At 41.3% G+C, this 13,242-nt stretch overlaps 1 protein-coding gene across 1 annotated transcript in view; it reads left to right on the top strand.

Annotated features, from left to right (window-relative positions):
- The first annotated feature begins 3,184 nt into the window (after positions 1–3,184).
- The window catches only part of si:ch211-158d24.2 (multiple epidermal growth factor-like domains protein 9), a 37,988-nt gene continuing 27,930 nt past the window's right edge, over positions 3,185–13,242 (top strand). Inside the window, exons 1-2 of the mRNA XM_023297637.3 lie at positions 3,185–3,854; positions 8,557–8,761. Of these exons, the coding sequence (XP_023153405.2) occupies positions 3,314–3,854; positions 8,557–8,761 (746 nt within the window). The 5' untranslated portion in view covers positions 3,185–3,313. The remainder of the gene's footprint in view (positions 3,855–8,556; positions 8,762–13,242) is intronic.

Here is a 13,242-nt window from a genome sequence, read left to right as displayed (position 1 = left end):
TATGGCCAGGTGGAGACCTCCACCTTCTAGCAGGGCCAGTTTGTGCTTTATCATCCATTCTGATCATTTATCAACAGAAATGAACGTGAACGACGTCAGTGGACTCCTTCGGCCATGTGCACTGGACAAGTACCATCTGTGTCACCAACCCAAAAAAGATCCTTTTCAAAATCAATCCAATTTTATTTGTTCTAATAAGAAAAGATCTTCAGTTTAGAGTGTATTTAAACAATCTACAACATGGTAGAAATTACCAGGACCATTTAAAAAATGACACAAAACTAGCATTTTCTTGAAAACTGGTAATATTTTAAGTGGTATGAATAAACTTGAACATGGAAATTTTCATTGTCATGTAATTTCAGCCACAAGAAAACTAATCTTTTTTTTTTTTTAAAAGAACATTAAATATATTTTTTTATTTCGTAAAAGGTGGAAAGAAGATTTCGAGGTTGCATATGATAAAAATACTTCCATACAATTATTTGTTTGTTTTTCTTTGCATGTTTTCGTTTTTGTAACAGTGTTCCAGCCATCTTGTAGAACTCATTCCCAGGAGCTTCAGTAAAATGCTACTGGACTTATCTTGTAGGTTTTGAAGATGGTTCACCCCTTATCCAAGAGGTTACAGAAAACCGGCACAGAGAGACCTGCTGTTTGATTTCCATCGCCTCCTGGATCATAAGCTGGGGATCATCAGAAGGTTGAGAATGAGGTTAAGAGAAGAAACACAAAAATGCTAAGAAACCATTGGAAAACTGTGGCTATCCCGATTCTACTTTTAGTAGGTCAGCAAAAAGATCAGGAAATAACAGCACCACCACTTACAGAAAAGAAAAGAAGAAGAGACTGAGTGACATTGTCATCCCATATGTAGCTGGTGTATCTGAGAAACACAACAAACCAGTGCACTTCAGGCCTAGCAACACACTGAGAGAAAAACTGGTTCATCCCAAAGATAAATCAACCAAACACAAGCTGAGCAATGTCCTATGTGCAGTCCAGTGCAATGACAAGAATATATACACTCCTGTTCAAAAGTTTGGGGTCACCCACACAATTTCCTGTTTTCCATGAAAACTCACACTTTTATCCATGTGTTAACATAATTGCACAAGAGTTTTCTAATCATCAATGAGCCTTTCAACACCATTAGCTAACACAATGTAGCATTAGAACACAGGAGTGATGGTTGCTGGAAATGTTCCTCTGTACCTCTATGTAGATATTCCATTAAAAATCAGCTGTTTCCAGCTAGAAAAGTCATTTACCACATTAACAATGTCTACACTGGATTTATCATTCATTTAATGTTATTTCCATTGAAAAAAATGCCTTTCTTCAAAAATAAGGACATTTCTAAGTGACCCCAAATTTTTGACTGGTAGTGTATCTGCTTATTGGCCAGGGAAAGTGAACAGCGACTCCACAAGTTCATGGCTCAACAAAGGAGAGCCAGATCCTCAGGACAAGGCTCAACAGTCCACTCACATCTAAAAGATAAGAGACACTCCACTGAGGACAACAATGTCCACATTCTACACAGACAACACAGATGGATTAAGAGAGGAGTGAAGAAGTCATCTGTGTGAAATTGGAACAGCCGTCTCTAAACAGAATGGAGGTCTATGACACCAGTTCTTCATAAAGAAAGTTTCACCAACATCCACTTCTTGAGTCACCCTGACGTGACAGACTGATATCCCTTGTTGGTGCTGCTGTTAGGCCACCTTGTTTCACAACCATTCACACTAGAGACAGGTGAGTCCTGGGTCATTAAAGGACTATAAGCCCGTGTGAAAAAGGTGTGACTCAACATCTGACACTCAGTCAGTTAGAACCGAAGAAGCCTCTTGGATGAAAAATGAAACATTTTCCAGAATCTGAAAGAAAAGTCCAGTTGCTTTTACTGAAGCTTTTAGCATTACTATGACTGGGATGACGGATAATCAACAGACACTGAACTGCCTGGTTGAGTCCACTGGAGGGCCATCAGTACTCATGAATTGAAACATGGCTAGCATCGAGGCAGGCACAATAGCTTACCGTTAAATTCTGTGTCCACCTTTAGAACAAATGTTTTAAAACTGAGACCTGGTTATGTAATGTGAAGTGTGGAAGCATGCAGCAACAAACAGAGCCGCATTTCCAAGTGTTAAAATATTGAGACACGGTTCAGCTCTTCTAAGAGGTAGTAACTACAACAGAGCCCTGCAGCTAGCAACAGAGCAGCTAACAAATATGAGAAAAACGTCTTATGCATGTAGTTACCTGCTGGATGAGGCCCTAGCATGTTTATATACAGTCTATAGGCCCTAGCTGGTGCTGCATTATTTAAGACTTCATTAAGGTTGATTAGTTTGTTTTTATTGTTGTTGTTGTTTTCGAGTGGAGTCGCAGATGGCATTATATAAACAATAAATAAGCAAATAAATAAATGCTCACATAAAGCAAAGAAATACCGCTATATATAAATTTTGGCAGAAATGAATGTGAAATAATGAAAACAGTCCATTGAAAAAAATGAAGAAAAAACTAGTTCCTCCAAAAAGTCCTTTAAAACACAAATTCCGATTCATTCATTCATTCATTTATTTATTTACATTTGTTTACACATGAATCGATTTTTTTCTTTATTTCAGGGTTTATTTTGTATATGATTATTTATTTATTTAGGTATTAATTTTTATTTAACACTAATATGGTAATGATAATATGGTAAACGGTATTTCATACAGGTTAGTTTTTTACACATACATATAGATGTAGCTGGGCAAGTATAAAAAGCTGTAATGTAATAAATAGAACTTTCATTCAAATGACGACACGAGTCCTAAAACAAGCCATCTCTGGACACATCCGGTGTGAGTGAAGCGGCACACCTGAGCTAGGTGTAGATATACAAAACTATATAAATCCATCAGGTACACAATATTTACTAAATACACTATCTTCATATTAGCATAAGTGTGTCAGTTAGTGAATGAAGCCGGTTATGCTGTGATAATTTTCAGAGAACTGGGGACGTTTGATAATTTACAATACTGTCTCCATGTTGAAGCGGCTGTCCAATCAGGGAGTAAATGAACGCCCACGGACATTTTTCCAGGCCTCCTATTGGCTGAAGAGCCCGTCAATCCCCCCGGCGGGCCAGGGTTCGGTTGCAGCGCAGGTGAAGTGTGGACGGTGGTTCATAGGGCAACAAACAGCAGCGTACGCCGCCGGGAGACATCAATGGTGGAGTACGCGTCCATTCAGGGAAAGGTCTGAGAGAGACCGTTAGTGGGGCTTACATGGAGAGCTGAAACTGAATATGAGGCGAACGTCCTTAATGATGCACATATCTCCGGTTCTGCTATTTATTTTCTATGTATATATTGGATTTTCTGAAGCTGCACCCCGCATCAGTCCCTACGATGCGTCGCCTATCTCCAGGAAGCCCGGCTCAGCCTCCGACACCTGGGAGACCCTCCACACCGACATGCCTCCGACTTTACCCGAGAGCACGTTCACTCTCGGGCCTCTAGCCGGACTCACAGGAGTTGTTTCAGCCGGGCCAGCCTCCTCCTCCACCGCTACGAGCCCTGTCTCTGAAACTGCAACCACCCTCCAGCCTCCAAAAGCGGACCCGACAGCCACCGCCGCCGCCCCCGATCCTGGAATATTCTCAGCCATTAAAGATCAAATCATTTCCAGATCAACCGGCAAACGATCCACCGATGCACAAACATCACTTTTTTCTCCGGAGAAAACGCTGCAGACCATGGTGTCCATGGTTTCCCAGCGCACAGCAAACGATGCCTGGGCTGCAGATAAAATTGGCACATCTGTTACCTCAATAGAGAGCAGTCAAGGTGAGTGATCTCAAATGAAAAAGCGACAAATCTGGTCGATTATTTTATTTCGGCTTTTGTAAATGATGCTTTACGCACGATCCCAATCAGAAAGACAGCCAGTGAAAAACAAGACATCCATGTCTGCCTCAGGATGGTCGCACTGTGCTTTTGACGCAGAGAGCGACCGAATAAACCAGATTGCAACAATAGGCAGACGCTCAGATGCAGGACGAGCCGTCAAGTAATGGGAAAACGACCAAATCCCGAACACCGTTCACGCACAATTTGTTCAGTGTGGATTTTTATTGCGTGGACTTTACTATAAACCAGAGGCCTTTTTTATTATAGGATGACACATATTATACAGCGGGCTGGAGATGAGGGGGGCGAGGGGGTGGGGGTGATCCTGTTGTTGTTCAATTTATCCAGTTCACACAGAATCTACACAGACCTGATCCTCTAGTCTTAAACCCACCACGTCCAGCTGCTGATATGGAATCGCAAGGAGCTGCTGAAATAGCTGCTGCGTCCCCTCTATTGTTGTTTGCATGGCATAGTTAGAACAAGGCCATTCAACCAAAATGGCCAGGCAGGCCAAGCCATGAATGAGCAATGACAGTGGGGGCCCCTCCTTTCTCTCACATACATCCCAGTATCCATGTGGATGTGTTGTTTTCCGGCCAGGCTGAGGGTTCTCGCTCAAAATGGTTCTTGAATGTTTGTCAAAGATGTGAGAGCAGAGAACACAACATTCCCTTTCGTCACTGGTAAATATTCTTAGAAGAGCTGATCATGGCAGTGGTTGGTGTGCCACAGTAGGGATACCTCCAGATTTTACTAGTAATGGTGCTGGGGGGAAAGTAGCAGGATCAAACTGGTCCTGTGGTAGATGGCCGGTTAAAGACATAGAAATGTTCAGTGGAATATTTATGCAGAGGTCGGTTTCAAGTCATTGTTATTCTGTTGGAAACGTCTCGTAAATCTCAGTGTGTTAATACAGATTTAACAGTGGAAATTTATAAAGGTGTATGTTCACCTGTCAATTGGCACAAAAATACCTAAATAGGATTACATTCAATTTTCCAGTCGTGAAAATTTGCTGTTCCTCTTCTCTTTTTTCCATTTCTTGGTTTGTGACAGCACACTGTATATGTTTGGGTTTTGTTCTGTTGGCCAGACAAAACAAGGGCGGCATTTTGGGGTTTAAGAGACAATGATGGTTACTGTTACTGTTGTGAAGTCCAAATGAATAGTACATCGATTGACCTGTAATCAGCCTGCTTGCATGCTTCTTGTGTGCCAGATGAATAGAGCTCAGTGGTGCTTCTGTTGTATTGTTTTTCATCTCTCACCTGAAGTCAAAGTTGAATTTTGCACCCTTACGTGAGGTCTTGCATAAAGCGTCACCCTTCCATCGTCTTCAAGAATCCCAACATTCTCCATTGTTCTAGCTCACATGATATTGTGACATCAACAAAGCCGTAACTGGAGTTAACACCCAGCCACCACTATACATTCTTTGGCATTGCCAGGGCATCGCAGACAGATACTATGAGGTGTGTCTTCGCGTATTTCAGGTTTACTTTTCTGTCAAATAGCTCTCAGTGCTTTCTGAAAGTACAGCAATTATTTATTTATTTTTTGGTAAATTGGGAAAGAGAGGAGTTTTGAGACGTGGCTTGTTCTGAACAACCTGCTGATGCTCGTGTCTGAATACCAGTCGTGCCGTCACATCACTTCACAGCCAGCAGGCAGATAGGAGAGGTGAACTGTACCTCAGTTCCTGCTCACACTGCACCACACACAGTTCCAATCTAATCTGCATCAAACTTGTTGGGTGGCTTCACTGAATTACCTCACAGGGGCCCAATCCCACACCTAGAGGAGGCTTGGTTTTAAGAATGGACTGCACTTTATATGCACGTGAGAGCGAGGTGATACGCATTGACCGGATCTCATACATTCTCAGCCATGATTGGAGCCGACAGTTGTTCAGTGGATGGTGCTCTCGCAAAGGCTCTGACAGTGGACTCCACAGGATTGCATAACTACAGACCTTTCTTAGTTACATAAAAGTAAGAGGAGTATAATCTGAGTGGGACGCCCACGTAGAGATACATTAAAATTCAGCTGTCCTTTCCACTTTATCTAACCTTTAGCTGAGGTATTGTGTGTATGCCACATATGAAAAATAGGGTGATTTCGCTCTCTTATTTGTTTTCTTTGTCTGACTGCTGAGCATGGAATGGAGACATGTAGTCGGGCCTTATTGCCACACCTAACCTGAGATCAGATGAATAATAGATTGCCACTCTGTGCTTTACAGGGTCATCCTGTCATCATATGACCTGGTTTGGTAACGAGACCACCAGTTAGAACTGAACAAATGCTTCAAATGCAGCGCTGCCACACTCAGTTTACTGGATTTTTTGTTGCTGCTTTAGACCGGAATGGTGAAAATGTTTAGAAAAGCATAAATCATGCTTTTTGAAAAGCAAGGAACTGAAACAGAGGATATAGACGCAAGCTCAGGAAGAAAAAGGGCACTGTTTTAAATTTGTGGATTGCCGAGAGAAATCTGGACAAGCACGTGAATTAGCAGCTCTCCGTGCTCATTTAGCACCTTGTCCAGGGCAGCTCCCAGCGGCCGATGATGCCAGAGGACTGTGAATGGACTAAGCAGCTTTAAGTGAATGACTGTGGAAGGCAGGCAGTGTTACTGTTTCTACACACAGCGACACTTAGACCACTGTCGCAAGAAATTTCCCAACACATAGCCACAAACAAAGATGTTCCAGTGCGACAAACGAAAAATATTGAGCGGTGTGATTCCAAAAAGTGCAAGTCATTGGCACCTGTGGACTAAACAGGTGAATCATGATGCATGTTTGAAAAATGACTTCCCCATTTTTGAAATACAGTTCGTCACTGTTTCTGTTGGCCACAGCAAAGAGATTACACCAGACACCAGAGAGGGGAGGGTGGCTGGATGACCAGGGGAGAGTTATGGATTGAAGCCGAGTTAAATAATATGATTTATGTTGGGAAAATTAAGTCTGGCTCCTTTTTTTATATGTTGCTTCTCAAATACTTATTGATATTTGTCCTCTTAAGGGGGCATGACAGGAGAATTTGCGATCCACTGCTCTACACACACACACACACTTGACTACTAATAGTGTAGGTGTAGGGAAATTAAAATATTTGGCAGCTTTTCAACTGTTCCTGCAGTACAGTGCAAGAGGAGTTACACATATCATGACTAGCAGTGGCATTAGGGCTTGTCCACTGTATTGTTAAATGTATTCTGCACCAGTAGCAACTCCTCTGACTGAGCACATTTTTTCGACTGAGATTCAGAACAGCCAACTATTGACTATTGCTTTGAATTTTTCAGACTACTACCTTAAAAAAAACGATTCATGCAACCTTTACTGAAAACTTCCATCCATCCAGAAAGTGGATGGTTATTAGCACTGTCACCTCACAGCTAGAAGATCACTGGTTCACATCTCGGCTTGACTTCCCCATTCTTGAAATACGCTTCGTCACTCGACCAGGACTGGGATCTTTTAATAGACCAATTTAATGCCAGTCTCTTCTTTAACAGGTCATTTCAGCTACTCTTTATTTTTTCTTTTCAAAAAGGGTAAATGAATTGTGTAGGACCTTACAGGATTTGAGCTTGCTGCTCTTTTATCTTTCTGATCCTTAAAACCTGCTAGTGGGTTTGAATGGGACTTTATTGTAAAAAATATCAACAAAATCGCACTATTTATCAGAGGGAAAATCTGTGTTGTGAATGTTGAGATTTTTAACTTTTTGAATGTCCTTCACCTATTCCTGTATCAACCAAGCTTAAAATCAGGATATTGAATCACTTTATTAAAAATCTGCCAAAAAATTAGCTTGCATTAGATTCTGGAAATAGCAAAAAAAAAAAAAAAGTCTGTGCAGTATGCCATGAATGACTCAGTTGTGATCAGCAGTCACATGACAAAATTCAGCGACTTTACAGGTGAACTGCAGACTGTGTTTACATGGAGCACATCGTAAACAAGTATTCAAAGAAATTAGAGAGACTGAGGGCAAAATAATATGTACTTGAATGAACGCAAAGTAACTTAAGAAAAGTGTCCAGGGGAACAAGTTGTTGGACGATTCAGTGTGTTGAAGCATCTTTCTGGAGTCGTACAGAGTAGTGTGAAACATGATGAGTTTCAGGTTGTAGAAATGTAAATAGTAAAACATCTATAGTATGGAGAGCCAACATTGTTTTTGCAGTATTAGTGAAATGTTGTACATGTTGATTCCATTTTTTTGGTTAATTTTTGATAAAATAAATAATTAAACTTTTTTTGTTTTTTAAATGATCTTTTTTGAAGACAGTTACCTCTACTTCTAGGCATGATTGAGCATGATTTTTTTTTTTATTACAGTGAAAAACCTACAGTGAGGAAAAATGTGACGGGGACAACAAACACCCAGAAACTATGTGGAGTTGAGAGGATTAAAATTCATCCATTGAGTTACTTAGTTTTAGACCAGGATCTGTAGTTGTCAAAAAATAAATAAATTACCAATAAAAACAGCCAAAACAAAAGAAAAAAGAAAAATTGTACAGACTTGAAGGTGTGTCACTGCTTCTGCATCTCCTACAGTATTTGAATTTTTTGTGTTCCCTTCTCACCGTTGCACCCACTTCCACCCCTTCCTGCAGAGGGCCTTTGTAACTGCAGCAGCGGTGGTGAGGGGATTTTGGATCCGGACGAATGCGACCAGAGCACCGGCCAGTGTTCTTGTCTGTCGGGCTACACCGGTCTGCAGTGTGAGGACTGTGAGGAGGGACACTTCACCAACGGCACCAGCGGCTGCCTGCCCTGCGCCTGCGACTCCTACGGTGCAGTGAACCACCTCTGTGACAGGTCAGCCTGCTTCTCTGACTTTCTCTTGAGGGCTTTGATAAAGTAGCACCCTGCTGGTGATGTGTGGAGTGAGGAACTAATCTGTGCTCTAACTGTAGTATACGATGAATTAAAGCTGCACAAATGAAAATGGTTACATTGACTTTGAATCAAATGAAAATGTGTAATGTTAAAGCAGATTATTGAAAGATTTGTGGTTGTATTTCAAAGCTCAACACTTTTGCAATTAATACTTTTTACCATATGTTGTGATTTAGCTTGTTATGCTGGCTAAGAAATTAATTTGTGCAACTTTAAATTTTTTTTTTCCCCATTACTGCTTGACTGTCAAACTACTACCTTTGTATTTTAAGAAGTGAGTTGAGCCATTTAAAAAGAAATTCAGTTGTCCTATTTGGTCTAATATGGTTTTCAAACACACTGGCTGATACACCATGTGGTTAGATACAGGGATGAAACTGCCTGTCAACAAGTGAAGACGTGTTATGTTTACATATTAGTTTGTGTTCAGTTATAATGTTAAAATGAGGCATGTTTAGCTGTAGACTTACAGGTGAAACATAAGTTGTGTGTCGTGATCCGAGTCACTGGCAGAACTCGTCTTGAATCTGAATGGGATTTGCATAGAAAGCAAATGACTGGACTATTTTGCATGCAAGTACATGAGTAATCGAAAATTAGATTTATTGAAAATGTGGCTGTAACAAAATGCAACGTATGTGAGCACAGAGAGCAGGAGAGAAGCAGACAGAAGTAACACCTGCTAAGTTTCAGTTGCACTGAGAGACATAAAGCAACAGGAAAACACAGTAAACCCACCAAGTCCTTGTCTATCACCTGGAAGCAGCAGGCAGGGCAGGGCTGGCATTATGCAAATTTTTAGCTTGACAGCTGTCAGTTACTCAGTTTCTATGCAGAAACTAGTTTAAGGGAAGTTAGAGGAATGATAGTGAGAAGCATCTTCATATTCTCACTGCTTTTATTTTACACCTCCAATTATATAAAACATATTATCATGTAAATATCACTGTGGTGTATAGCATTTAGATTGAACTATTAAATGCAAGCACTTAATTGAACACTGAATGTTCATCTAGCTTCCACCTCCACTGTGATCTAAAGTTGGAAACAAATCCTCTTGATGAGACTGTTAAGACTTATTTCCAGTGTTAGTGAATCATTTCAGATCTTCTTCATATGTATCCCACTTGCATGTGTTATGTGGATTGTGAGTTTCCATGGCAAAGTCAGAAATTACCTCTAGGAGATTTGTGATTTACCTGCAAAGGGGCTGCAGCTGTTTAAAGCAGTCCTATCTTTAGCAGCACAAGAGCTGTGGCTTGCGACGCCCAAACAGACTGTCTGCTGTGAATTAGTGTTTGTTATCTCTTAAAGACTGGGCCAACATGTACAAGGACTCGGCTTTGCTCAGATGTTATGCTCACTGTAGCCCTGCAAAATCATTATTCTGTGCATTGATCCAGGTCGTCACCCCACAGGCTGAAGACACTGAAGACAGCAAAATCTTGCAGCCCTGCTTACTCCTCAAATTCAGAGCCCAGACACACACAGCAGAGCCTCCTGACAGCTTCTCCACAAGTCACCAGAGCTGTGACTGGGAAACGAAGCTGCGTGTGTGGGTTAGGAACACGGTAAAAATAGCAGCTGTTCTCTCTGCCTCGAACCATGAAAAGGAATGCTGCTGCTTTTCAGAAGCTTGAGTCAACATCCACAGTGTGTAGAGGATTTGTGTTGTCATGCTCTGAAAAACACGTCACAGAGTTACATAAACTAATTCCTAATAGGTGGCCCTTTCGTGAAAGCACAGGTCATGTTTTTCATGTTTGCAAAGACTGAGATGTTTTGTCTAGAGCTCAGTGGGATGTAGGTGAAGGTGGAGGGTTATTCCAGGGCTCTTTGCTTTCCCACAGAAACACACAGTCCTTCTCAGACGGTCTGAGCCCAGCCTCTGCTAACCCTGCTAGCCTAGCCTAGCCCCCTTCAGGAGCTTATCGCTGTAGGTTACATAGATTAACCAGCTTTCCGACCCCCCAGCCTGCTGCTTTAGATGTTCTTACCATAAGTAAAGAGTTGGAATGGAGGCAGTCTGTACTTTAGTCATGTTCACTGTCACGATACCACTACAATGACATTGAAAATAGCATGTTATATTATGGTTTTTAACATGTGTAGTATTTCATGTGTTCAGAAACTACACATTCAGCCAACAAGGTGAGGAGACATTGGTACGTTTAGACACAATGGGTTTCACTGGCTTCAGATGTTTCGTTATGAGATTGTAATGTCTCATCTTTTAACATCAACCCATGAACGGAATAAAGAAAAGATGTTTTGGCAATTTGGGAAATATTTGCTTTCCAGAGTTTTGAGGAGAAAATCCAACAGAGTCAGAAGGCAGCTGCTACTTAGCGTAGCTTAGCGTAAGGATTGGAAATTGGTTGAAGCAGTACTGAGGGAACCAGGGTTCAGAACTGGGTTTTGCTCATGTGAAATATTCATTCTGTTTGAGCAGATCCAGACCAGATATTTCCCCCGTTACCATTCTTTATCACAGGTTTGGGGTTCCATATTGTGCCCCTTTCCAGCAATATAATGAAAAGGTTACAGGCCCACAGAATGTGTCTTTCAGTTTTCAGCTCAAAATACCGAAGAAGTGATTAATTTCACCATGACTGGATGACCTGCAGTTTTTTAGTTATTCACTTCAGTTCAATTTTGGGGTATAGCATTTCGATTACCCTTCATTACAAGTAGCCCTTGGCCAAAAGCGTATGAAAGTACATGCAGGTTAATAGAAGCTTGATGGCAGCAACAGTGATAGCTTTTAGCAGCCTCCTGTGTTTAGTTATATGTCAGTTGGTGTTTCCTACTTTCATGGGCTCAGAGATGTTGTCGCTCCATCATTTACAGCTGTTAATGATGTCAGGAGTGGCGGTACTCCTCTTTCAGATCACTGCCAGACATCTGCAGAGCTGACTGACTGAGATGTGCCTTTTTTAATACGAAGAAAAACATTCACAGGTGTGCAGCTGAGTCTCACCTGTTGGAAGATGTTTGCTGTGAGGAAAGAGGCTCACAGTTTATCTGAGGCAGCAATATGTAACTTCAGTACAATATGTAGCTCAAGGCTAGAGCTCAGACAGAGCTCTCCGTCATGAGGCTCTGTTTTAGCATTTGATGGAGTGAAAACCTATGATTTGTGTTGGTTATGATGGGATGCTGACTTGGTCTCTGCTGCATACATGCACTGAATGCTTTTAAGAATCTCCTCTGCATTTCTGAGTCATTGCTATGGTTGTTGCTCCTTGGTGTATTTGTCTGGATAGCTGGCCAAATATAGATGACATGACATCACAAGGAGATATTTCCAGCTTGTAGGACCTATTTTCAGCTATCTAAAACTTCAGTTTAAATGTCAGAATCCCACATTGGTTCCTTCCAATCAAAGAGAATAAGCTTCTTTCTAGAATTACTATTTTGCATAGTCATTTAGCAGTATAACGCCTCAAGAAGTACCACATCGAAGATATATTGAAAGTTGCTCTTTTATACCCCGAAGAAGCAGAATGCACAACAGCAACAAACAAGTTGTGTTCTAAGTAAATATCTCTCAGTATCCTCAAACTCTAGGTCACATTTGAACAAACTAATGAGTCTAATAAGTCACAGTCGACCACCAAACCTCGCTCACGTCAAGAAGAGTAAGTTCAGTTCAGTCAAAACACCATGCAGCAGCACTTATTTTGGAGTAAATAAATGCCTTTCTGTGCTTTCCCTTTGGACTGTACTTTCCCCTCAGATGACATCTGCCATTGTTAGTGTTTAACAACCCTCTGTGCTCTTTGGGTGTGTAGGTCCCAGTGAGTGCATCAAATGAGACAACAGACATCCATCAGGTCAAACTAGCAGTGAGCTATTTTTATTACCTCAGGTTGTTGATTAACTAACCTTTCACCAGAATTGGTGATAATGAAATGCCCCCTGGCCTGTGTGTGTGTGTGTGTGTGTGTGTGTGTGTGTGTGTGTGTGTGTGTGTGTGTGTGTGTGTGTGTGTGTGTGTGTGTGTGTGTGTGTGTGTGTGTGTGTGTGTGTGTGTGTGTGTGTGTGTGTGTGTGTGTGTGTGTGTGTGTGTGTGTGTGGGGTGAACTAGTACAAGGTTCTACCACACAGGAATGCTGACTATGGATATGAAGGCAAAAAGTTGTGCTTTGGGAAAATGAATGATGATGAACGGATGACAAATGCAAGAAAACTAACAGTTAAATTATCTATTAAAAAACTGCTTCTTACAATGTGCTGTCTGTCCTCATCGGAATACAAAATTGTACATAGCTGTTCTGCACAGCCACATTTAATGGAGGGATGAATAGCTCTCCAGCACAGAGAGGCAGAACACTTACTATTGTAAAAATATAGAAGTAATAATGCAGATTTTAAGACAATCTTCCTCAAAAATATTC

Source organism: Amphiprion ocellaris, chromosome 6 (assembly GCF_022539595.1).
Source record: "Amphiprion ocellaris isolate individual 3 ecotype Okinawa chromosome 6, ASM2253959v1, whole genome shotgun sequence".
In the NCBI taxonomy this organism is placed as follows: Eukaryota; Metazoa; Chordata; class Actinopteri; family Pomacentridae; genus Amphiprion; species Amphiprion ocellaris.
The sequence above is the reverse complement of the archived record's forward strand: the minus strand, read 5'-3'. Positions and strand labels throughout refer to the sequence as shown.